Source organism: Crinia signifera, chromosome 5 (genome assembly GCF_055691185.1).
Source record: "Crinia signifera chromosome 5, ASM5569118v1, whole genome shotgun sequence".
In the NCBI taxonomy this organism is placed as follows: domain Eukaryota; kingdom Metazoa; phylum Chordata; class Amphibia; order Anura; family Myobatrachidae; genus Crinia; species Crinia signifera.
Genome location: NC_139221.1, coordinates 99,345,586 through 99,372,377, shown reverse-complemented (window position 1 = coordinate 99,372,377; position 26,792 = coordinate 99,345,586). Strand labels below are relative to the sequence as shown.

General features: G+C 44.9%; 1 protein-coding gene across 1 annotated transcript in view; it reads right to left on the bottom strand.

Moving 5' to 3' along the window:
* Positions 1 to 608: 608 nt before the first annotated feature.
* The window catches only part of LOC146080442 (beta-Ala-His dipeptidase-like), a 37,873-nt gene continuing 11,689 nt past the window's right edge, over positions 609 to 26,792 (bottom strand). Inside the window, exons 6-13 of the mRNA XM_083187747.1 lie at positions 26,134 to 26,222; positions 19,182 to 19,376; positions 16,790 to 16,874; positions 14,779 to 14,939; positions 9,927 to 10,091; positions 7,559 to 7,700; positions 2,300 to 2,447; positions 609 to 1,236 (exon numbers count right to left, since the gene is read on the bottom strand). Of these exons, the coding sequence (XP_083043873.1) occupies positions 1,104 to 1,236; positions 2,300 to 2,447; positions 7,559 to 7,700; positions 9,927 to 10,091; positions 14,779 to 14,939; positions 16,790 to 16,874; positions 19,182 to 19,376; positions 26,134 to 26,222 (1,118 nt within the window). The 3' untranslated portion in view covers positions 609 to 1,103. The remainder of the gene's footprint in view (positions 1,237 to 2,299; positions 2,448 to 7,558; positions 7,701 to 9,926; positions 10,092 to 14,778; positions 14,940 to 16,789; positions 16,875 to 19,181; positions 19,377 to 26,133; positions 26,223 to 26,792) is intronic.

The window sequence follows — 26,792 nt, the reverse complement described above, 5'->3', positions numbered from 1 at the left end:
TGCATTCAGAGGCCTTGTGTCATACTAGGGCCTTCTGGGGTTTTTATTCCTGGTATACAAAGCAGTATTCATTGCACTTGGTTTAACTGGTATGCGTTCCTGGACCTGGAAGAGTATAGTCCTCATGATCTGTGATGATAACTAAAGCTGGGCACACACCTACAGATGTAAGCCAGCTCATCCAGGCAAGGGCTGGCAAAATTATCGCCAGCCCCCGCCTCCCGCTAGGGGTCATGTGCGCACGAAACGCTTGCGCACCCGGTGGCAACGGAGCTCCCCGACGACTGCCGCCTCCCCTGCCGATGGTCTCCCTCGCTGCCCCGACCCCTCCCCTAACCCTGCCCGTCTCCCTGAAGCGGAGATGGGCAGGTTGCCACTGCCCCGCCGATGAAAGACTGGGACGCGCGTGCGCGTGAGACGGACGTGCATCCGAGTTCAATGGAGTCCCTATCCGCTGGTGGGCCAAGAACAAAGTTGACAGGGGCTCCATCTGTACATTAGTCAGAAATAGACCCACATTGTGCAATATATGTATTCACAGAGTGCATATATCGTTTTATACAACTGCAAGCAAAAGGTTTGTAACATGTTAGTGAATACTAACTGAAAAAGGGATTTAAAAGTTTTAATGTATTAAAGTAAAAATGTTACATTCATAAAATTGCAATATTGGTTTTACAAAACCAATATATGTGTATGGACGCCAAGGGGTATATTTACCAAAGCTTTTAAAAATTTAAAGAGGTGATGTTGCCCATAGCAACCAATCAGATTCTGACATTTTTAGAATCTTTAGTAAATTTAACCCCCCCCCGGTGTCTCGAGGGTCAGGAGGCTGGGAGGTAACATCCATAGCAGCTCTTCTATTGCTTGCCATTGGTGCCTGCAGCAATAACCAGATGAATTATAACTTAAGAGAAGCAGAGAGGGAAAGGAAATGCATAATGTATTAAAAGCATATTGCATATTCCACTCCCATTGTGGTGTGGGCTGGTTGTCAACACATTGTTGTAGCCTTGTGCTGCCCAATTCTCTTTGCTCCAAAGTTAGGAGGTATGGGTAAAAAGAGCAGCTCTAATTCCCCATTCTGGTCACTGTAGTGCTCACCCTTGGTTCTCAATAAGTTGGTTCATTTTTACTTTCTTGGAATTTGACTTCGTCAACAGATCGTCATGTAATTTTGCCAACTCCAAGAAAAATGAGGCAAAGACTTTGGTCCCTTGGATGTAGTTGGATCTAAAAGAAAATATGAAAAATAAAAACATTACATTTTAAATGAATGCCATCTTCACCGTAGTAGATGCTCGCTGTCAGGGGTTCTGCTCATTATTAGCAAAATCACCCACCCAGTCCACCGCTGGGGCCTGCGGTCCTGGCAGCGGCCACTGTTCCCAACTGCCCCCTTCATATCTCATCCAAAATAGCCACCACATCCTCCATCATCCTTAATAATTGTCTCCTCTGATGCGATGGCCACTTTGGGAGATACATCTCTCCCATAGTTCTGCTGCTCTCTGCTTCACTGACAGCAACATGGTTGCTGGGACAGTTGTCTCCACAGTGTCCCCAGTGCCAACAAGCCAAATTTTACAACCATGGAAGTGCCAACCAAGTTTGGAGTGTGTATATTTATATATATATATATATATATATATATATATATATATATATATATATATATATATATATATACATACACATACATACATATATACTGTAAACTCAATTGACACTCACATGGTTGTAAAATGTAGCTTCAGGTGCACTGGTATATGTATGTAAAGCTCTAAAAGAACGCGGTACTCCAAAGGTTTTCAAATGCAAAATGGCTATGATTTAAACAGTCATCTTGTGTATTTGAAAGCCTTCTGAATTCCGTGTTCTTTTTGGAATTTTATATAAGTTGAACAGTTATACCATCAATGCAGCAGTGCCGGATGATGCTCTGACAGTGGGGATCCTGACAGTCAGTATCCCGACGGCCGGTGCTCCGACAGGGGGGATACCGACACACAGGCAATTCTCCCTTGTGGGGGTCAACGACCCCCATTGAGGGAGAATAGAACTTGTGGGCAAGCGTAGGCTTCTTTGCGCTCGCCCCCCTGTCAGAGCACCGGCAGTCGGGATCCCAACGTCGGGATACTGACTGTCAGGATCCCCACTGTCGGAGGCGCATACCACACCCCATTGCAGCAAGACAATGAATTACAGGGGAATGGATATTCTTTTGGGAAGATGAATTCCAATAAACACAGACCTTTGTTTGTTGATTAAACGGAAAGTAAAATATTATTCTCACCTGCTTATTTTCTCATTTTGGGAGTGCTCACCATCATCTGATCCACCTATCGGAAGCATCATTATCCTCTTTTTAGTTAGATCCTGAAATGTTCGGGCTAGTGGTATAGTCGAGCCTTCCCGAACCATGTCTGGTGTAACACCAAACACTGCAAAGAAAAAGTAAAACAACAGAGACAAAGGGTGAAATGTGATAGGATGAGAGAATCAGAAAGTGAGAGATCTGGTAAGAAATCTTCAATTTTTTAAAAGCGGCAATCATTTACACTGCAAAATCAGACTGGTTTGCAGTGTAAATGATTGCATCTTTAAAAAAAAAATAATGGAGATTTCTTACCAAATCTCTCACTTTCTGATTCTCTCATCCTATTACCTTTCACCCTATGTGTATTATACTATTAAGTCTTGTGGTCTAACTAAAACACCTTTAATAGATTAAAAGAGGAGGGGTCTTGGAATACACACCTCAGTCTTAAACATAATAATAAAAAGTGCTACCATGCTGAGACTTGTAGTACCATGCAGGAAAATAGGAAATGCAGGTGCACAATCTCAACAGGGAGATGCAAATATACCGCCATATGATTCTGTGAACTTGGCCACTGGTGTACGTATAACATGGCCGGAGTAGCCATGTGTAGCAAATGCCAGAAGGGTTGATGGCTCTGCCTCCAGGCTCTCTGCTTGGCTGGTATATATGAACATACCACAATACCACAATGCATGACTTGCAGCATGTCCATTTAAAGTGTGGCCATGCCCCATTTCTTATGCACGTAGAGAGGGATGCTGGAAGCGTGGCCATGCCCCCTTTCGTATGCACGTAGAGAGGGATGCTAGAAGTGTGGCCATGCCCCCTATCCTATGCGCGTAGAGAGGGATGCTGGGGCTGTACTTCAACCATAGCCGGTACCTATGGGGTCTATATAGTAAGCCTAAAAGGTGCCCATACACTAGTGCGATTTGGCACGATTTTGGACAATTTCGATGTATCGGGCCAATAAACCAAATCGCATGTGTTTGACAGCACAGAGAGGAGGAAATTCTCTAAAGCAGAAATGCAGTAAAAACCCCGTTATCTGGGTTTTTACCGCATTTCTGTATGCTCTGTCCCCCCTCCACAGTGTCAGCGCTGCGGAGGGAAGAAGCTGGTGATTCCCTGCAGAAGCCTATGGGCTTCTTATAGCAGCGGTGTATGAGGGAGCCGTCACGGATCCCTCCCAGCATGCCCTGCGCCATGCTCTGCACATGCGCAGATGGACTCCCGGATTCCAGACCAGGAAGTCCAGCGCCGGCGCCGCATCGCAAGGGACAGCTCTTATCGCAAGAGCTGTCCCTTGCGTTAATGATCGCATATGTTAGAGCATATGCGATCATTAAGAATGCGGGGGGCCAAACAGGGCTGCGGATGTTAGAACATCCCGCCCTCAATCTGATGCGCGATCCAGAGCACACTGCATTGGACCTAACAGATTTGAACATGCTGCACATAAAATTTATGTGGATCGCATTTGTCTGGTGCAAATTGGGCCTATTTTAATCACATCAAATAAATTGCATGCAATTTATCTGATGTACTTGACTGACATATTTCTGGACCCACCCACACACAGATAAATCTGTTGGTACATGCGATGTGCATTAGATAAATTGCATGCCATTTATCGGATTTAAATCGCTTGTGAAAAATGGCACATCAAGTGCCAAATCAGATGTGAGCCTCCAGGAGAGCTGCAGGGAAACTTCAAGTTCAGGTAAAGCGCACTAGTGTATGGGCACCTTTAGAAATAAAGTTGACACACATAAAGTATCAGCCAATCAGCTGCTAACGTTGATGTTACAGAGAGAGTAGATGTATTATCGGTTGTTATGGGGAGAAGTATCAGCACATGTTCTATGCGCCAATAACACTTCTCCATGTACAACTGTGCCGGAGTAAGTATGGTAAATGACAGGAGTGTTGCGGCACCTGCAGCTATTCATTTTGACAGCTGCAGGTGTAGTTGCTCTCTCTTGACAGTGGGGACAGCTCTGTGCCTGGCTGCGGCAAGTGTCAGCTCCAGGCTGCATGTGAGATCTTGGTTGAATAACTAGATCTCAGTTGATGTGCTGTGTGCTCTAGTGGAGCCCGCCTGGGTGGATACTGGCTGGTACTTTATATCCATCCACTTTATCTATCTCCAGTGGCATAAGTTCGTCCCAGTTGCCCGGAGGCAAGATAAATATTGGTGCACCCCCCCTTAACACACACATACACACCACCTTATATAAATATATGTATGCATGTATGTATGTTATGAATATTATGTTTAGAATAAAGAGAGTGTGGCATCTATGGTCCTGCTAGGAGGAGACAGCCATAGAAGTGATATAAATGGCTTTCAATTAACTGATTCAAACTCAAAGTGGAGGAGAGGTGCCCCCTTGGGAGCAGGAGCCCGGCGGCAGATGACTCCATTGCCTCCCAGAGTTCTGCCTCTGTCTGTCTCCAAGGCTTAGTACATAGACCCCCCCAGACACAAAGTGGCCATATGGCCCTGCATCAAGGTCTGCCTGAAGTCTCAGTGACACTGCCCCAGTACACTGTAATTGGGCCACTTTCTCATTATAATTAAACATTTTAACCCCTTCACGACATTTGACGTATATATACGTCATGGTCGGGAAGTACTTCCCGACCGTTGACGTATATATACGTCATGGCTTCAAACTGTCACTGCGTCTAGAGACGCAGTGACAGTTAGGTGATGTCTGCTGTCCCTGACAGCAGACATCCCCCCTCGCCGCCCGGGGGGGGCAGGGATGCCCCCACCGGACGGCGATCGCTGTGATTGGCTGTTCAAATCTGAACAGTCAATCACAGCGTTTCCTGTGTTACCGGCGGCTAAGCCGCTCGGTAACACAGAAAACGGTGGTGATCGGTGCAGCACCGATCACCACCGAGCGGCAGCACCCCCCTCCCACCCGCCGGGCACTCACCCGGCAGCAGCAGCAGCTCCCCCGGCTCCAACGCTACGTCCGGAGCGCACGCTGCGCTCCCCTCCTCCCCCCTCCCCCCCGCAGCAGCAGCAGCAGCAGCAGCAGCATCATGCTGCTGCTGAAAAAGTTAAAAATAAAATAAAATAAAAAAATAATGTGCAAATGTGTGTATATATATATATATATATACACACACACATATATATATATATATATGTGTGTGTATATATATGTATATATATGTATATATATATATATATATATATATATACACATATATATATATATATATATATATATATATATATATATGTGTGTGTGTGTGTGTGTGTGTGTGTGTGTGCGTATACCCCAACGATCGCCAGCCCCCCCCCCCCCTCCCACCCGGCAGCCCCCCTCCCTCCCACCCACCCGGCTGCCGCAGCGCCAGCACCCCTCCCACCCCCCCGCCAGCCGCAGCGCCAGCCCCCCTCCCAAAGCTGGTGACCAAAATGGGGTCACTTGTGGGGGGGTTCCACTGTATTGGTGCTTCGGGGGTCTTGCTAATGCGACATAGCACCCGCCATTCATTCCACCACCAAAAATCACTCCTTCCCTTCTGAGTCCTGCCATGCACCCAACTGGTATTTTTTGGTCACATGTGAGGCATTGCCGTACCCGGGAGAAATTGGGGCACAGATTTTGGGGTGCTTTGTCTCCTTCATTCCTTGTGAAAATTAAAAATTTTGAGCCAGAACTGCATTTTTGTGTAAATAATTAAATTTTTTTACACAAAAATGCAGATCTGGCTCAAAATTTTTCATTTTCACAAGGAATGAAGGAGACAAAGCACCCCAAAATCTGTGCCCCAATTTCTCCCGGGTACGGCAATGCCTCACATGTGACCAAAAAATACCAGTTGGGTGCATGGCAGGACTCAGAAGGGAAGGAGTGATTTTTGGATTTTGCAGCACAGATTCTGGTTGAATGACCCCCGAAACACCCATACAGTGGAACCCCCCCACAAGTGACCCCATTTTGCAAACTACACCCCTCAGGGAATTCATCTAGGGGTATAGAGTACATTTCAAACCCCCCGGGGTTTCACCAATTTTGATACAACTGAGCTGTGAAAATGAAAAATTATTTTTTTTCATTTTCACTGCCCAGTTGTACCACAATTGGTGAAACCCCTGGGGGTTTGAAATGTACACTATACCCCTAGATGAATTCCCTGAGGGGTGTAGTTTGCAAAATGGGGTCACTTGTGGGGGGGTTCCTAACTTTTAGCATCTTATGGTGCCTAGAAACCTACATGGTGCCTAAAAAATAATCTCATAAAAAGGAGTCTCCAAAATCAAGTAGGTGCTCCTTCTATTATGAAGCCTGTGGTTTGGTCACCGTGCACACTAGGGCCACATATAGGATATTTATGAAAAACAAAGAATTGGGGGAATCAATTTTTAGTCACATTTCTCTAGTAAAATGTACTGTGTTCCTTAGAAAAATGTATTAAAATTGAAAATCCGAAAAAAAAATGAAATTTTGAAATTTCACCTACACTTTGTTTTAATTCCTGTGAAACACCTAAAGGGTTAACAAACTTCCAAAATGCTGTTTTGAATACTGTGAGGGGTGCAGTTTTTGAAATGGCATCATTTATGGGGGTGTCTCACATACAAGTCCCTCAAAGTCACATCAGAACTGAACTGGTCCCTAAAAAAATCAGTGTTTGAAATTTTCTTGAAAATTTGAGAATTTGCTAGTCATATTTGAAGCCTCCTAGTGTCCAAAAAAATGAAAAGGGGGTGGAAATAATGATTGCAACATAAAGTAGACATATGGTCTTTGTTAGTTATTAACTATTTTGAGTGGTATGATTATTTGTCTCACAAGCAGAAAATGTGACATTTTGCATATTGCTAAATTTTCCATTTTTTCACGATATTTTGGTATTTTTCACAAAAAAACACAGACTGTATCGACCCAAATTTACCACTAACTTGAAGTACAATGTGTCACGAGAAAACAATCTCAAAATCACTGGGATAAGTAAAAGCAAAAAAAAGTTATCCCCACTTAAGTGAGACATGTCAGATTTGAAAAAAAGGGCTCTGTCATGAAGGCACAAACTGGCTCTGTCATGAAGGGGTTAAAAGTATTTTCAAGACCAGGGGAAAAAATGTGCTGCTATAAAGCTTCTATAAAAGGTACCAGAAGCTTTTTATGTAGAAAAAAAGCACTACTTTTAAATTAAACCTACTTTCATGTCATTAAACTATATAGAATACTTTAGGCAAACCTTTTCTTATAGAAATCTTAGCTGCTTCATACTGAGGATCATCAATATTTGCCACCCAAGGCATTGCTCCAATTTCCAGTGATACTTTGAGTTTGTTTGGGCTGTTTAATTTAGCAAACACTTCTTCAAGATGGTTCTTCACCTAAAAGACAAAAGTGCAGCCATGTTTTTTGCCAGAAGTGATGGTAAGTGCAGGTTGTTATTACAGAAGTACAAATAGTACAAATAGAGGCTACATTTTACATGAGAAGCTATACTAGAGGGGCAGTACATGGTACTGTGAAGTCAGTTGCCACTGTGTTATGTTTGTGTCTACTAGAATCTTCTCATGTTACTGTGTAGTTCTACAGCTGCTGTGAAACTACACATCCCAGCATGCCCTGCCAAAGTTTTAGCATGCCCTATTAACAAAACAGTGGCAGATTATTCTGAGATTTGTAGCTTCAAAGCAGCTGGAGCACCACATATTGCCAACCAATGTTCTAAAGTTTACATATACTAGTCACATCAATGTTGATAAGAAAGATTTCCTGCAAGTTTGATGCTTGAAGAAAGATGCTTATTTTGCAACAGCAGTCAATCAGTCTTCCAATGCTATGTGCAAAGCATATTTGAGTAATTACACTGCGCTTTAAAGGGATTGAAGACAAGAAAAAGAAAATGGCCAACAACTCAAAGCTACTGTAAAACTAGCAGTGGCTAGTTATTATCCTGGTACAGAATCCTAGATCCATGAACAGACAAGGTGACTAAATGCATTCTGCCATAATAAAATACTAGCATATAGTTATATAGGAGCATATGTACTTTATCACTCTCCAAGGCCTAGAGCATCTTCTCCTTACTGTTTTGTCATTTGTTTCTTCTTATTTACTGTATCACTGGTGCAAGTCACCTTCACATTAACTGTGTTAGTTACAGCAAGACAAATCCTTCCAGGGCGTAGGGAAGAAGTAGGTGCCAAATTTGCAATTGTTGCAGCTGGAATCCCAGAGAGCTGGGAGGGCAGTCAGCATTTTGTTATTCCCTCCCAGAAGCCGTGCTTTGCAGCAATAGAATAGACTACAGTGTCCTACTGTATCTCTATGTGGCCCCACCCTCTCATTACTGACAGTAGCAGCCTGGTTATGGTATAACCCTGACAGTCACGATTCTGACAATTGTTTATCTGATATCGGAATCCCGACTGTCAGGAGCCCGACAGGGGGGCGAGCAAATTCAAGCCACTTGGACCTACACAAGGGAAAATAGACCGCGTAAGTCGGGATTCCAACAGTCGGGTTCCTGACAGTCGGGATTCTGATGTTGGAGAAACGACCATCAGAATCCCAACTATCGGTGACTCATCCAGCACCCATCAGCCTTGGCAAGCCATACGTGATGTCTAAATCCTACTGTGTGGCTGCAACAGATGGAACTGATGAGGTCTCTTACAGGAGGAGACTGAGGGAGGTACTTAGGGAGTATTGTATATAAATTGAATTAATGATGTTAGGGCTAATTATTAATGAGGCTTATGTACAGGAGGTACTTATTGTAAAGGGGTTAATGACTAATTACAGTGGTTTTTTTTACAATGTTGCTGAAGTCGTTTTTGAAGAGGGGTTAAATATTGATAAAGGAATAAGAGTGTCAGGTGATTACAAATATTCTCTGTATTGTATGGTGGTCACTGTTGCTCTACTATTACTGTATTATATGGCAGTCACTGTTAATCTTTGTATTATATGGTAGTTATTGTAATTTATAGGTAAATTATGACTACTCTCTACTCAGTGGCGCCTCTATAATGGGTGCAGTGTGCGCAGTGCACACAGGCCCCTGAGTCCCAGGGGGGCTCATACCACGCATACTGCACCCATTTTCTAATACTTACCATCCGGAGACCCACGGTGGCGGAGGTGCGCTGCAGAAATAGCCAGAAATGGTGATCTCTGAATGCGGAATGGAGTCTGAGCACTCCAGTGTTCAGACTCCACAGTGCTACTCGATAGGGCTCTGATCAATATTGTGTAAAAGTTGAGCTGTTTTCAGCCTGCAAAGGGTACAGGTTCGGGTGCCACTGCCAGGATTCAAACATGGAGGGAACAGCACATTCCACCTTTTGCACACAATAGGATTGACCTTTTTGCCTCAGGTGACAGAAGGCTTACCCCTGGGTAGACTCACCTTGTAGCTGCAAGCTCCTTATATACAAACAAAGTAACCAGAGATTAGCTGGGGACAGCATTCATTTTTTTTTTCTTTCATTGAAGTTGGTATTAACATTTTTTCACATTTTACCACCGTGTCCTCTTTAGTGATCTCAAAGATTCACCCCTCCAGGTGTTATTTGTAAAGATGAGTAAAATATTTTGGAATCACCTACCAGCTTTTCCACAACAGGAATCTGCATATTTGGAGCTTGTCGGATTGAAAACTTTCCAATAACTTTTGATGGGATGACAGTTTTGGACCCAGTTCCAGAGAATGCTCCTTCTATTCCATGGATAGAAAGACAGGGATATCGCCACAAGTGCTGAAGGATTTCTTCCTGCGTGAGGGACAATATACCATTAGTCATGTGATCGCTTGGGTAAGCCACATTCAGGATCAGATGTAATAGCAACAAGAAGCTGAAGGTCCAGTAGTTTGTCCACGAATGGCTGTATTTTTAAAGCGGTAATCATTTGCAAAGCAAAAACAACCTGGATTTGGGATAGTAAATTATTGCCGCTTTAAAACAATGGTCATTCTCAGATAAACTACCGCACCTTATTACATTTACCCCCTGACAGCTTAATTGATGAGAAGAAATGAAGGAAACACTGTTCCCAATTGTCAGATTGAGTATTACACATTTACTGTAAAATAAGAATACAGTGTAAAACAATGGCAGTATGAAGAAGATCAAAATACATGTAGTATAAAATACAACAATCAAGCACAATATATAATCACAAAAGTGTGAGGTATAGATGCAAATTATTAGTAAAAGGCTGTTTAATAGACAGTAAAGGGCTACCAGTGGTCCACAGAAAGTCAATGTGGTATTCCATAGATTAATTAGCTGTTGCACTTATTCTCCCGTATGCATTTTGATGAGGCTATAATACATATTACTTATTAATGCAAGCTTCATGAATACATTGTATTTTGAGGATGTAAATGTGCTCAATATCTTCTCTTATTCAATGCATTGTGTTAGTTAGTGACTCATGCATATCAGTTACCTTGTACACTTGTCAATTGGGTAATGTAATCAAAACACTGCATAGAAATACCTTTGTTGTATAAAGCAGGGCGAACACCTAAAGATTTATCTGTCTAATCTGTCTGATGGAAAGAATAATCTTGTAATGTATAGGAACAAATAACAATCAACCATTTGCTCCGAAATAATAGAAAAAGACAATAGTTGTCCAGATTAATTGATTTAATCAATGTATCCAAACCAGTGGTTCCCAAACTCAGAAGTCATCAAGGACAGGGCCGGACTGGCCATCTGGCACTTCTGGCAAATGCCAGAGGGGCCGGAGGCAAGGTGGGCCGATTTCTTCTTTTAAGTTGAGGCTCCGCCTCCCAATCAGCGCACAGAGAGCACTGCTGGACTCGCGGCGGGTCCGGCGGCTCTCTGTGCACAGCTTAGGTCCAGGAGAGAGGGGGAATCACACGCCGCTATTCCCCTCTCTCCTGCAAGCCAGGAGAGGCAGCCCATGCATACGTTTGCCTGGCGCGTGCACGCGCGCAACAAAGGCCGCGTGCATGAACAAATGCCAGGGCCGATTCGGCGGCCCAGTCCGTTGCTGCTCAAGGACCCCTAGCAGGACACATATACATTACTCAATGACACATTTAAAAAAAGGCATTTTTATACTAGGGCATTAAGGGCCCACCTGGGGGGGGGGGATGTTTAAGAGTGTGGTCAGTCTCGTTTGGCTAACCATTAGGGAGTGCATGGTCTGGGCCCCTTGATAAATATATACAGTAACTTTTAATTGTGCATTCATGATAATGTACCAGATTTATAACAGAAATGGGACCCACCGGGGAGGGGGGAAGGGGTTCCCCTGTCAGCCTGTGGGCCAGTCCAAACAAGCCCACAAGTCAAGCTAATTATTTCACCTATGATTCTCTGAGGAGACATGAGCAGTGGTGGATCCCCCACTAGGCATGCAAGGCACATGCATAGGGTTGACACTTGCTGGGTGGCGCAGCACATCTTACTCACATGCAGAAGAGCCCTGCTCGTTCAATGGCCACATGAGGCCAGGTGATTCTTTTGTTTGTGGCTTATTTTTTATTTTGTAACTGTTGAAAGAGGTCAATGGTCAGTAGATAGATTGTGGTGGTGGAGGGGAAGTGAGGTTGGTACTACATTGGCATTCAGGTGTCCCCAACATGAAGGGGGCAGTGACATCATGGAGGGCGGTTGATAATGTTGTACCTAGACGTGGCCTGGCCACTAAATTCACCCCTAGTCATGTGGACACATTTTAGAACTTATTCCTTAAACTGATGGTATGTAATGTAGAGTTGGGCTGCCACAGAAATGTTCACAAAAAGGGATGAATATTACTCTATTATAATAAAAAAAAAAGCAAATGCAGAATGGCTTATTTCAGCCCATATATTAGGGCGGAGCGAAAAAACTGATATTGAGAAATTAAAAATCGGCTAGTGTGGGAAAGTTGTGACTTGACCTGAATAAGAAACGTGCAAAAATTTTGTGATCTGAGTCAACATCTTCTGTTCTGGCAAGACGCCTGAAGTTTCACTTTTTTGATGAAAATAACGAAAACTATGAAGATGCTCCGATCTAGTTAAAATTATGTCATGATGTCTTAGAGTGGTTTATTAATATACTTTAGCTTAGTAAAAGAGAGTACGAGTTCAGGGCAGCCGAGAGTATTGCTGGGCCCCGGTGTGGCCACCTCCCGCGCTTAGGCCATGCCCCCCAGGGCCGGAGCTACCACTAGGCAGCTGCCTAGGGCGCAGGCCACTAGAGGGCGCCCTATACTGTGATCATGAAAATTAAGTATTTTATTGCACTTATCCGGTCCTAGGAGAGCCTTCCCCTCAGCACATTCAAATGCTGTTTCCCAGGCCAGGCAGGGTGCAGGTACTGCAGGAAATTGCTGGGCTCAGCTTCCAGCAGCAGCCGGCAGTCGTGATGCTTGTGTCAGTGTCCCTGCTCTTCAAGCTGAAGTTCTGCTTCAGTGCTTCCTGCTGCTGCTCTTTACTCAGAGATCGTCTGGTAGCTCCGCCCCCTCCAGCACAATCTCCTAGAGACCATGCCAGACATACACAAAAGGTAACTGTATGCATATGAGGGAGGTGGCTGGGTGCAGGGTTGGTTTGACATGTGTGTTGGGGAAAGTGCAGGGCTGGGGGACATGTGTGTTGGGGAGAGTAGTGGGCTGGGGGACATGATGTGTGTTGGGGAAAGTGCAGGGCTGGGGGACATGATGTGTGTTGGGGAAAGTGCAGGGCTGGGGGACATGTGTGTTGGGGAAAGTGCAGGGCTGGGGGACATGTGTGTTGGGGAAAGTGCAGGGCTGGGGGACATGTGTGTTGGGGAAAGTGCAGGGCTGGGGGACATGTGTGTTGGGGAAAGTGCAGGGCTGGGGGACATGTGTGTTGGGGAAAGTTCAGGGCTGGGGGACATGTGTGTTGGGGAAAGTGCAGGGCTGGGGGACATGTGTGTTGGGGAAAGTGCAGGGCTGGGGGACATGTGTGTTGGGGAAGGTGCAGGGCTGGGGGACATGTGTGTTGGGGAAAGTGCAGGGCTGGGGGACATGTGTGTTGGGGAAAGTTCAGGGCTGGGGGACATGTGTGTTGGGGAAAGTGCAGGGCTGGGGGACATGTGTGTTGGGGAAAGTGCAGGGCTGGGGGACATGTGTGTTGGGGAAAGTAAGGGGGGGGGGGGGGGCGCAGTATTAGAAGTTTTGCCTAGGGTGCCAAACCTCCTTGCACCGGCGCTGATGCCCCCAAATCGTTTAGAGATGGGGGGGGGGGGGGGTGAAAGAAAACTCTAAAAACTCTAAACACAGCAGCAGCAGCAGCACACACCTGCAGCATGTGCTGTGCTGACAGCAGGCTCAGCATGAGCTCTCACGCTGTCAATGAGAAGCTAAGCCTGCTGTCACCACAGCACATGCTGTAGAAGTGTGTCCTGCTGTTGCGGCTGGGAGGGCCGGAGGGCGAAGGGAGGTGTCAGACCATTAAAATTACCCTACTATCCATTTAATCTGGGACACTCATGGAATACACGTTCTGCGGCTGATTAAAACAAGGAAAAAACAGGACTTAAATCAGCCAGCAACAGAAAATATGTAATTCAAATCATGAGTGTCCTCGGTTTAAATGGACATATAGTCTGGGTTCCTGCATACTCTTCAGTAGTGTATGTTTGTACCTGCAAAACATACACACATATGTGCGTTTCAGCAGGTCTGCAGGACTTTGTGTGTACACATGCTTACAATACTCAGTCTACAGCAATTCATTTATCACAAGTAATTGCAGAAGGAGGGATATTAGGATTGGGTAATTGTGCAACAGGGGTTATGCAAGGTCTGAAATAACAAAAGGGGGAAAGAGGGTAGATTAGAAAAGCAGACTCAGACATATTATGCTTGGTGAAAACATTTAAACTGAAGAAACATGCTGCAATTTAAGCAAACGACTCCAGTATCCCAGAACATTTGACCTATATTGAGAACAATGTTTAGGAGACCATATGATTTTTAACCACAAGTCTGGTTGGCAGATAAATCGGTGAAGGGGTCTGTGTCATCTACAGACCCAAACCTGATAGGACTGCGAAACCAGAGCGCCGAATGGCCGGATCTGTCCACAATGGCACATCACTGAAAACAGGTCCTGTCACTCAGAATTAATTCTGAAGGGTTATCCAGTGTGTGGCCAACATTATATGCAAGGATATATGTATATTTTGTGACCAGCTGTACAGCGCATTAAATGCCCCGTGTTTGTTTAGTGGCTCAGCCCAAAAAGTTATGACTTAATTAGTAAGACAGCAAAAGGTTATTATAATGAGGTGGAAGAAAAACAAAGTAGGAAAAGCAAGGGCGATGTTAATGGGTTATGTCTATGAAGATTTACAAAGACAGGTGAGATAAATCATTGTGACACTGGAATAACAATATAGGGGATTATTAATAAGACTGATGATGTGGAAGAGGTAAATACGATACTGATGGGAGAGGTCTGTTCACCTTTGAGTTGTACAAGAACGTGTTCACTTCCGTGTTGTTTTTATGTTCCTCCATATCAAATTCTATGCTTTCGTATAGTTTTCTCTCTTCTTCTGTTACTGGGGCAACGTCATCATAAATTCCAGGGATGAGAATGTGACCGGTAGTATCCACAAGGCTGGCTAAGTATGGAATATAAAGTGCAACATAACTCTGTAGGGTTCCCAATTGGTATTACGAGCGACATAAATAACAGATATCACTAGAATCACATGATAACATCAGATAACCATTTATTTAAAGTGGTCTTAAAATATAGAATATATAGGATATCCAGGATATTCACACAAGGTCGTCATGGTCTCAAGGTCAACATTCTGGATATGAAGAGATTTATAATGATGACATTTGACAGGTGCACTTTCACAGGTGCAATAGGGTGTCAGAATCACAAAATGAGAGATTTTGGGTGAGTTTTCTCTTTTTTAAAGCAGCAATCGTTTCCCCAGGATGATTTTGCCATGTAATGGATTACCATTTGACCCTCAGAATGTCAACATTGCAAATGTTAACACTCCTAAATTAGGCCAAGGCTGCAGATAGTGTTAGGCTATATCAACATGACCAACATCTGAAAATGTAAGTTGTCGACACTGCACACCATAACAATAGATTTAGACCTAATGCATAAATCGCATGTGATTTATCGATTGTAAAAAATGGCACAAGTGCTACATCGAATGAAGGACTCCCGAGGAGTTTCAAGGGAAAACTGGTCTCAGACAACTCGGACCAGTGTATGGGGCCTTAAAAACCATATGTGTGCTTTTAGCATAACTTGAAGGTGATGGCAATCAGCCATTCACTGTTTGGCTGCAGGCTACTGCCTGCCCACTATGATTATGTGTAAGTAACAATCAGATTGTTCAGGCAGTATTCCCTACCTGCCTCCCAGGAAGATCCATAGGGAAAAGTGCAAGTGCAGATGCCCCCTGGCCCAGAACGCCCCTGCTCAAAGGCCCCCTAGAATTGCTCAGTGGCCTTTATGTTAAGATACTCTCAGTCCCCAGTAGACAGGGGCAGTGGCACTCTACTGCACATATGCCATTCTCAGGGGAACAAAAGGCGCGTGTGCCATTTTCCTAGTGATTTCAGGACTACAAATGTGCAGATCTTTGCGAAAATGGACCATCTTTAATGGGCTCATTTATGTGTGGGGCCTCCTGGACCCAGGCACCCACGTACGCTCATGCCATCTCTCTCTTTTACAAAACAAGGTTGCAAAGTAGGTGTCATTAATCCCTTAGTAATTTGATTGATTCTGAACAATTTCTCTGAGTAACACTAACTACAATGGACTAAGGGGGTGATTCTGGTTGACTCAGTAAGCTGCGAAGATTGCATTGGTGGCCCGGCAAATGCACACACCCCCACCGCCAGTTTCCCTCGCAACCATGCAAAGGGATGTATCACGAAGACACATCACCTCACATGTGCCCGCAGCAGGGGAAATCAAATTCGCAAATATGTCAGTGGAGACTAATAGGCTGAAGTCATGTGATGTCAGCCGCCCACCCCTGGCACACCTTGTTCTGCCCACAATCCATTGGGAACACCCATGAAACTCTGGGTGTTCCCTAGATAAATATTTGCACATGCACAGTTAGCAGTGGCAGCAAAATAACATTTGGGCAGTTACAAATGAAAAGCCGACACATAGACAATTGTGCGGGCAATTTCTGGAGATGTTGGGGAACAGTTAACAATATTGCTGCATCCACATCGTGATCCCCAAATTGTAATGTATAGAGCATAAACATTGATCTTTTATAACGGTCATAGATTGATGCCCATCCCTTCCCTATGTGCACCTAGTAAATCGATTTCTCATTACACACAGGCGGCTCACTAATTACCATAAATGAGTAGTACATGGAAACGGTCTAGTTTGTAAAAAAACACATATCTTAAATGTCTATAACACACCACTAGAACATGCTATTGCAGATATAATAGACATAGCATATATCACCTAGTAGATATACTAGATCCCTCATAGATTCATGGATGATGCCTCCAAAAGTTCCCGAATGTAAGTCCTTCTTACCACTTTCCACCTAAGGAGAAATGAGGGAGGTATGAGACTTTTACATTGTTACATCATGAACCATTGTTTTGTATCCAAATTCCCCAATATGTCTTTCTGATTAATACTATTCTGCTGGTGTTTTTTTTTTTTTTTTTTTAAGACATACAGTAATGTTTCATAGTAAAAAGAAAAATAATGTTTTATTCCTTATAATATACACATTAGTCCTATATACCTATATGTGTCCACCCACAGCCCCTAGAGAATGTAAACTCTTACGAGTAGGACCCATTCTCCTTTTGTGGTCCGTATAGAATAATGTAGTTTGCGGACTGCACTTATGTGACGTCTGCTGACGTTTGTGGCCAGCCCTCCCAATGGCCAGGGAACCACAGGTTTTCTGCGACTCTTCCAGAAACCGCCGGCATTACACCCCCTCAATGCCCAGCACCTGTCAATAACTTTGCGAGCAGCCAGCTGTAAAGCGTACTGTGAGCATGCACGGTCTTTCGATAATAGACAAGGTTGCAAATTCACAGCCCCGTGTACAGTTCTGAATCGGTCCCATACTAATAAGCATTTCACAAAGGAGATGATCACATCCTCAGATGCAGACTCCATAGCCACTGCACTCTGTTACTATGGCAGGTATTACTGAATTTCAGGGCCTACTGGTGATCAGGGCTGGCATCAAAATTTGTGACAAAATGGCCAGGGCTCCCCTTGTCGAACCCCGGTGTGCCTGGTGACACCTCCGGTGTCCGCCGCACTGGCCGCATTACTCAACCTCTATAATGCATGTCTGGGCCCGGGACTGGAGCCCCCGCAGTTTCCCCTGATGGCTGCCCTGCTAGTAATCAGTTTATTGAGGTAAGTAGAAACTCTTGAAATATATAGACATTTTTATTCTATTCTTGGTGAGGGATGATTAAACACTATGGCTGAAGTACATGGTAGGAAAATTGCTTGCTCAGAGTGTTCTAGTCCATAGGTGTGGTGCGTGGATAGAAACCTTTTATTGTGAAGTAATCAGGAATTATATGAAGGTAACATGTTATGCTCTGTATTGCGGGTGGAATACAAATCTGTTCTGAAAATGTTTATGAAGGCCATTTTTGTGTTTATGGGCCTAATTTTGAACACACGCAAATTGTGCAGCTATCGAACAATTGCGCATGTGTACCGTACACAACGTGCATGCATGAGAGCGGAAATAGCGGCTGAAAATGCGTATGGATCATTAACGCAATGTGGCCGGAGCTGACTGACAGGAAGCTGGTGTTTGTGGGTGGAAACCGGACGTTTTCTGGGTGTGTCTGAAAAAACACAGGCGTACCAAGGCATTTTGAGGAGGGTCTGTGGCGTCAGCATTGACCACTTCCAGCCTGTCTCAGTCGCAGATTAGTGAAAGCCTCAGACATACTCACATCTGCACAGATGGCAAAGTTTATTTTCGGGAATTGCGACCGGATGTGAGAGAGGACTGCGATTCGCAATTCATTCGCAATTCTCTCACAATTTTGCAATTTGTGTCTTTTCTCTCTGTCTAGGCGTCAGCATTCTCCTCGCAGTCCACTGCAAACTCAGTGATTCCTGCTGGATTAGGCTCTATGAGGTCTAATCTTAATATAGACTCCAAAATGTACATTCTTTATTATTGCCATGATTTGGAATGCTTCTTCTGGGCTACTTATGAAGAGAGACAGACATAGGGATCAGCCCATCCTGGCAATGAGTAAAAAGCTGAGATTTTTGAAGGTTATTAACCCTCCCATAACATCAAGTTAAACATATGCACAGTATCGCAGCCAATTTTCCAAGTAGAAATTTGGCGATTTGGCCCCTCATAGTATTATGGACCTTATTCCAACCTGATCGCTCATGTGCAAAGTTACAGATGACTGCAAGTAATTAGCTGCCACCCAGACAGAAAGATAACCCGCCCTATGTAAGTTTGCTAATTAATTGTGAAAGTATCGGTATTCATGAACCATCTAATGAATTTTCCGGTCTGTGCAAATCCTGATTCTTCCACAACTCTGCATCACAGACAGGCTGATCATGGCTGCGCTGACATCACACCCTCTTATACTCTCAGAAAACAGCCAGTTATTAGCCCCAAACGCTGACTTCCTGTCAGTCATATTGTGAGGTGATTGTTATTAGATCCATTTTCTATTTATGTCACTTGCGCAGTCATTCGATCATTGAACGGATTGCGTGTTCACACATCAGCGATCAACTATGGTGGTGTTTTTTTCTGTCCCACTTCTTACATATCTGAACTACATTCCCTAGTGGGTACTCTCATCACCACAACAGAATGTATATTTACCTCAACAAAGAAGTATGCATTGCCTCGTGTTCCATATGTCAGGGCAGGTTTCCTGCTTAGCCACACATTATCAGATATGACAATATAATCCACATCAGAGAAGAAATGCTCCTGTGCTTTAATTAGTTCCTCAAAACCAGGTGAACCTGTTTCTTCTACACCTTCTATGATGAACTTTAGATTTACAGGGATATCCTAAGGAAAAGAAAAAAGAAAATAGATATGAAATAAACTGTACTTCTACTGCTTGGCTGTCATGGGGAAATGTTTCTTTCTAGAGTTGGTGTCAAAATGCACAATGCAGTATTTCTAATTGGTTCACTTACAGAATGAGACCGTCTGCTTCTTTGGGCATTACTATGCACAGAGGAAGAGTACACTATTCAGCACATGTGTAATTATGAATTGCCGATCTATATTCAAAGACCCCTAATATCTTATGTATTTGAATATACAGATATAGCCACGCTCATCTATCCTGTTGGTCCGCCATCCTGGGTTCCTAGTCCCGCCACGAGAAATGTCCCGTTATTTCGCACTAATGCGTACTATGGCGGTAGCATGTAATTGCACTGATTTGCAGATAGGTGGGCTCCCCACGGACCACAGACACAGACCCCAGGACACCAGACCACGGAGCCATGGATGGGCTCAAGATAGGTAAGTATCAGTATGTGTGGGCTATGTATGTAATAAAGCTTTATTTTTCATGCGTCAGTGTGCTTTTATTTAACTATTGGTTTTGCTGCGGAACTAAGAGTCGCAGGAAGCCCATTAATGGGCCACATGCTGGGACTTGTGGTTCTCCAAGTCCCAGAATGCGTTCCAGGCTTTCTGGGACTCATAGTTCCACAGCAAAACCCAATGGTTTTCTCTATTTTTACACCTTTAATCAGCCCGGGACCCACAGCCCAGGGGAAAGCACCAGGCTTTAGCCTGGGCAGGTAAGTTCTGGAGGGGGGGGACCCCTTCGTTGGGGGGGTGTCCCCACTCTCCCAGGACCCCTGCCCAGGCTGACTGGTCGGTAGGGTTAATGTTTTGGCTGCGGGACCTTATATAATAAATGTCCCCCGGCTGTGACATTACCCTGCTGGCTCTTTGGGCCTTGGGCTGTTTCTTTAAATACGGGGGACCCCTATTCATTTTGTCCCCTGTATTTTGGGAACCAGCTCCGGCCCTGGAGCTGGTTTTAAAAAATCAGCAGAGCCCTACGAAAAATTTTCCCTGATTTTTTAAAACCAGCCCTGTCTCTTTGAGCCTGGTGCTGGTTACAGCCGTGGGGGGACCCCACACCGTTTTTTTACACTGAAGCCTGCACGCATATGACTGAACCATGCAGGTTGCCAATACGAATTTGTAGTTTAAAATATCGAAAAAAATACGAATCAGTATGCCATTGGATAATACGAATCAGTCAAATATGACTGATTAGTAAATTATCTTATTCATTCGTATTAAGAATACGAATACGATTTTTTGTATTCTAATTCTTAGTAAATTTCCCCCTATGTGACTAGCAACACTATTACTGTAATCATTTGTACAAATTGGTGGGAATAGGTAACATATAATACAGGAGATGGTGATATATATATGTGTGTGTGTGAAACAGTTTATTTATAAGCAGCCAGCGGTGTAGCTAGGTGCCATGGTGCCCGGAGCAAGGGCATATTTTGCGCCCCCCCCCGGTAATGAATTGGGGGCGTGGCTAACGGAATCTGCCGCGCTATACAAGTCGCTGTAACGGAATCTGCTGCGCTATATAAGACGCTGTAACGGAATCTGCTGCGCTATATAAGACACTGTAACGGAATCTGCTGCGCTATATAAGACACTGTAACGGAATCTGCTGCGCTATATAATACACTGTAACGGAATCGGCTGCGATATATAAGACACTGTAACGGAATCTGCTGCGCTATATAAGACACTGTAACGGAATCTGCTGCGCTATATAAGACACTAACGGAATCTGCTGCGCTATATAAGACACTGTAACGGAATCTGCTGCGCTATATAAGACACTGTAACGGAATCTGCTGCGCTATATAAGAAACTGTAACGGAATCGGCTGCACTATATAAGACACTGTAACGGAATCTGCTGCGCTATATATAAGACACTGTAACGGAATCTGCTGCGCTATATAAGACGCTGTAACGGAATCTGCTGCGCTATATAAGTCGCTGTAACGGAATCTGCTGCGCTATATAAGGCGCTGTAACGGAATCTGCTGCGCTATATAAGACGCTGTAACGGAATCTGCTGCGCTATATAAGACACTAACGGAATCTGCTGCGCTATATAAGTCGCTGTAACGGAATCTGCTGCGCTATATAAGGCACTGTAACGGAATCTGCTACGCTGTAACGGAATCTGCTGCGCTATATAAGTCGCTGTAACGGAATCTGCTGCGCTATATAAGGCACTGTAACGGAATCTGCTGCGCTATATAAGACGCTGTAACGGAATCTGCTGCGCTATATAAGACACTAACGGAATCTGCTGCGCTATATGAGACGCTGTAACGGAATCTGCTGCGCTATATAAGACACTGTAACGGAATCTGCTGCGCTATATAAGACGCTGTAACGGAATCTGCTGCGCTATATAAGACGCTGTAACGGAATCTGCTGCGCTATATAAGACGCTGTAACGGAATCTGCTGCGCTATATAAGACACTAACGGAATCTGCTGCGCTATATAAGTCGCTGTAACGGAATCTGCTGCGCTATATAAGGCACTGTAACGGAATCTGCTGCGCTATATAAGACGCTGTAACGGAATCTGCTGCGCTATATAAGACGCTGTAACGGAATCTGCTGCGCTATATAAGACGCTGTAACGGAATCTGCTGCGCTATATAAGACACTGTAACGGAATCTGCTGCGCTATATAAGACACTAACGGAATCTGCTGCGCTATATAAGACACTGTAACGGAATCTGCTGCGCTATATAAGACACTGTAACGGAATCTGCTGCGCTATATAAGAAACTGTAACGGAATCGGCTGCACTATATAAGACACTGTAACGGAATCTGCTGCGCTATATATAAGACACTGTAACGGAATCTGCTGCGCTATATAAGACGCTGTAACGGAATCTGCTGCGCTATATAAGTCGCTGTAACGGAATCTGCTGCGCTATATAAGGCACTGTAACGGAATCTGCTGCGCTATATAAGACGCTGTAACGGAATCTGCTGCGCTATATAAGACACTAACGGAATCTGCTGCGCTATATAAGTCGCTGTAACGGAATCTGCTGCGCTATATAAGGCACTGTAACGGAATCTGCTACGCTGTAACGGAATCTGCTGCGCTATATAAGTCGCTGTAACGGAATCTGCTGCGCTATATAAGGCACTGTAACGGAATCTGCTGCGCTATATAAGACGCTGTAACGGAATCTGCTGCGCTATATAAGACACTAACGGAATCTGCTGCGCTATATAAGTCGCTGTAACGGAATCTGCTGCGCTATATAAGGCACTGTAACGGAATCTGCTGCGCTATATAAGACGCTGTAACGGAATCTGCTGCGCTATATAAGACACTAACGGAATCTGCTGCGCTATATAAGACGCTGTAACGGAATCTGCTGCGCTATATAAGACACTGTAACGGAATCTGCTGCGCTATATAAGACGCTGTAACGGAATCTGCTGCGCTATATAAGACGCTGTAACGGAATCTGCTGCGCTATATAAGACGCTGTAACGGAATCTGCTGCGCTATATAAGACACTAACGGAATCTGCTGCGCTATATAAGTCGCTGTAACGGAATCTGCTGCGCTATATAAGGCACTGTAACGAATCTGCTGCGCTATATAAGACGCTGTAACGGAATCTGCTGCGCTATATAAGACACTAACGGAATCTGCTGCGCTATATAAGACACTGTAACGGAATCTGCTGCGCTATATAAGACGCTGTAACGGAATCTGCTGCGCTATATAAGACACTAACGGAATCTGCTGCGCTATATAAGACACTGTAACTGAATCTGCTGCGCTATATAAGACACTGTAACGGAATCTGCTGCGCTATATAAGACGCTGTAACGGAATCTGCTGCGCTATATAAGACACTGCGCTATATAAGATGCTGACAGCTGTACATAAATATATATACAGATAAAGATATATACTGTACAACACAGCAGGGCGGCAGCAGAAGCCAGAGAGATTCACTTCCCCCCTCCCCCCCCCCTCCTCCCCTGGGCCCCACGAATCCCCCAAACCCCAAGTTTATTAACATCTTTAATTAGCTTAAAATGCACTGTCTGCAGGAGCCTATGATGAGTTGCAACTCACCATTAGGATCAGAATTAGGATGCTGCCACTGCTCCCCGTGAAAGGGGGGACTTCTACATCAAGGGTACATGTCTTCAAGCGCAGGGCGGGCAGCAGTAACGGGACCCGGCACAGCAGTGAGCTTCACTCATGGGGCAGCAGTGTCTGGAGTTTTTGGTGCTCCCTGCAGACCCCACTGGTGGTGGCTCCTCCACGGGGTCTCTGCCATACAACCACTGCTCCAGAGTTCCGGCCCCCAGAGACGTGATGACGTCCACCCGCAGGCGCTGCGTATTTCCTGTGCCCCCTGCACAGTGAGTGACAGGTGCGTGCGGGGCAGCAAGCCGGGCTTTCATTGGCGGCAGCGGTGATTGCTGGAGCCTGGCCAGCGGGGGGGTGGGGGGCGAGTCCACGGAGGTGGGGTGCGGTGTGAGTGCGGCTAATTGCCGCACCCACATTGTGATGCCACTGAGGCCCTGTATAGTACGATGCAGGGATCATTTGCGGGGGGGGGGGGGGCGGGCCGGAGGCGCCAATCGACCCCCGGAGCATGAGCTCCGGTGGCTCCGCCCTCCCTACGCCTCTGTAAGCAGCCCATAATATGATCAGATAGCCTATTATTTTGGAAGACCACCATAGTGCAACTACAATGATATAGTCATCTGGTACGGCATGGTTTTTGCATATGAAACACAAATAAATACTTAATCCATCAACTTCTCTCTTTCCTTAAAATATTTCACCAACTGCTCCCTATATAACAGAAAAATCTAAATGGTACTTATGTAATATCTGGACTCCCGTTTTTCTTATGAGACCTCGTCCCCTCGCGGGGCTCGCTGCGCTCACCACGCTTCGGGCGCGGTGGCTCGCTGCGCTCGCCACACTATATAAAATAAACTCCATGCGTAGTTGGATAGTAGGGGTATGAAAAAATGGGGTGCATTTAACATGGGAGTCCAGATAATACATAAGTACCATCTAAATTCTTAGTAATAAAAGTTACAGTATATTTAATGTGTGCATCAACAAATGACAACCCTCTTCTAAGTTTGGTTTTGTATGTTCCTTGGGCATTACTCTAGTACTACTAGATTACAAAGTAAGGAGATTTAGGGGTATATTCAATGCTCTTTAGCGAGCTGTGATGGTGAGCAGTGCCAATAGCCAAGTCAGTATTCAACTGACCCCCTGCACATGCCGTTTCCACTTCACTGGGTTTTTACAGCGAGGAGGAAACGGTATGTGCAGCTCCCTGCATTAGCCGCAAACCTCGCCATTTGGGGGAATCCTCGCTGTCCTCTGACACTCAGGATTCCTCCGGAACATTGAATAGGGTGAGCGGCCGGGGCAGGGGTTAAACAGTGAGGATGGCTTGTTTTCAGTGATCCTGGTGTAGATGTGTCTGTACTGGGCTGTGTGTGTGTGTGTGTGCGCATGTATATATGGCATGGTGTAGTAGTGTCTTTACGTATATATATGGCATGGTGTAGCAGTGTATGCACTGGGCTGTGTGTGTATATATGACATGGAGTAGTAGTGTCTGTACTGGACTGTGTGTGTGTGTATATGGCATGGTGTAATAGTGTCTAGACTGGGCTGTTTGTGTGTGTGTGTGTGTGTATAAATATATGGCATGGTGTAGTAGTGTCTGTACTGGGCTGTGTGTGTGTGTGTATAAATATATGGCATGGTGTAGTAGTATCTGTACTGGGCTGTTTGTGTGTGTGTGTGTGTGTGTGTGTGTGTGTGTGTGTGTATGTATGGCATGGTGTAGTAGTGTTTGTACTGTACTGGGCTGTTTGTGTGTGTGTGTGTGTGTGTGTGTGTGTGTATGTATGGCATGGCATGGTGTAGTTGTGTCTGTATTGAACTGGGCTGTTTGTGTGTGTGTGTATGGCATGGTGTAGTAGTGTCTGTACTGGGCTGTTTGTGTGTGTGTGTATATATGGCATGGTGTAATAGTGTCTGTACTGGGCTGTGTGTGTTTATAATATATGGCATGTTGTAGGAGTGTGTGTATGTGTGTGTGTTCACCTCTGAGGTGAAGTACCGCCAGTGACCAGTAGACCAAACTACTCAATTGTGGCTTTTAATTAATTAAATGGAAACGGGACAAAGGATCTACAGCAAAAAGATAGACAACCATTAGGTCGACACCATTAGTTCGACAAGCAAAAAGGTCGACATGCAAAAAGGTCGACATGCAAAAATGTCGACACTACCATTAGGTCGACATTGTCTAGGTCGACAGTCAAAAGGTCGACATGGGGGTTTTCACTGTTTTTAGACCCAAATGTCGACACAGTCGACATGGACACACTTTGAAGTGAACCGCAGCCCCTCGCATCGCTCGAGATGCTTCGGCACACTGTTTTATTCTCATACCTTGCCCTAGTGCATGGTAGGGCATGAAATACCGCCTGTCGGCACAAAAAACAGTGAAAAACCCCATGTCGACCTATTGACTGTCGACCTAATGGTAGTGTTGACCTTTTTACATGTCGAACTAATGGTGTCGACCTAATGGTTGTCTATCTTTTGCTGTAGACAAATAGTCCGGATACCAATTAAATATGTAACATTTTCACTTTTATATAATAGATGGGTGACAGATCTCAGCGTTCATAATTATTATCTGCGTTGTTTTACCTGTTTCAGGGCTATGTATGTGTCTATGGCATGTATCCAGGCTAACACAGGCCCTTTGTTGTCTGTTGCACCTCGTCCATACAGGTTTCCTTCAAATAATATGAATATATAGAATTAGAGGGGAGAGGATATCACATAGCAAAGACAAATGTTCATTAGTTTGGAGAACTGTCTTTCTGATCAATTTGATCAATTAAATGATCAAAGCCTTGGAGAGACCATGGATCCCTCCCAGCATTCCCCACTGCTGCTGGCATCATTCTGCGTATGCGCACAGGGACTCCTAGGTTGCTGACCTGGAAATCCAGTCATGGCCAGATTGAGTCCATGGGGGGCCAGGGTACCGAACAAAAGTGGTCCCTCACTCCCCTAGGCACCTCTGCTCCATGCCACAGCCCTTAACAGCTCTACCAGCAACAGGAGCCTCAGAGGGAGGGCCCTACACTACAGGGAGAGTGAAGACCCCACGAAGACTCCAGGCTGCTGAGGAGGGACGATTTCATGCTGCCGAGGGAGGGGTACAGCATGTCCAATGTCAGCGGCTGTGCGGCACCTCCCTCCTACCTCCTTTTGTACAGCAGGCACTCTCCAGCCTCTGCTCCGCTGCTACCAGGAGAGTTGCTGCTGGTGGAGGAGGCTAAGGAGGTTTGACAGGAGTG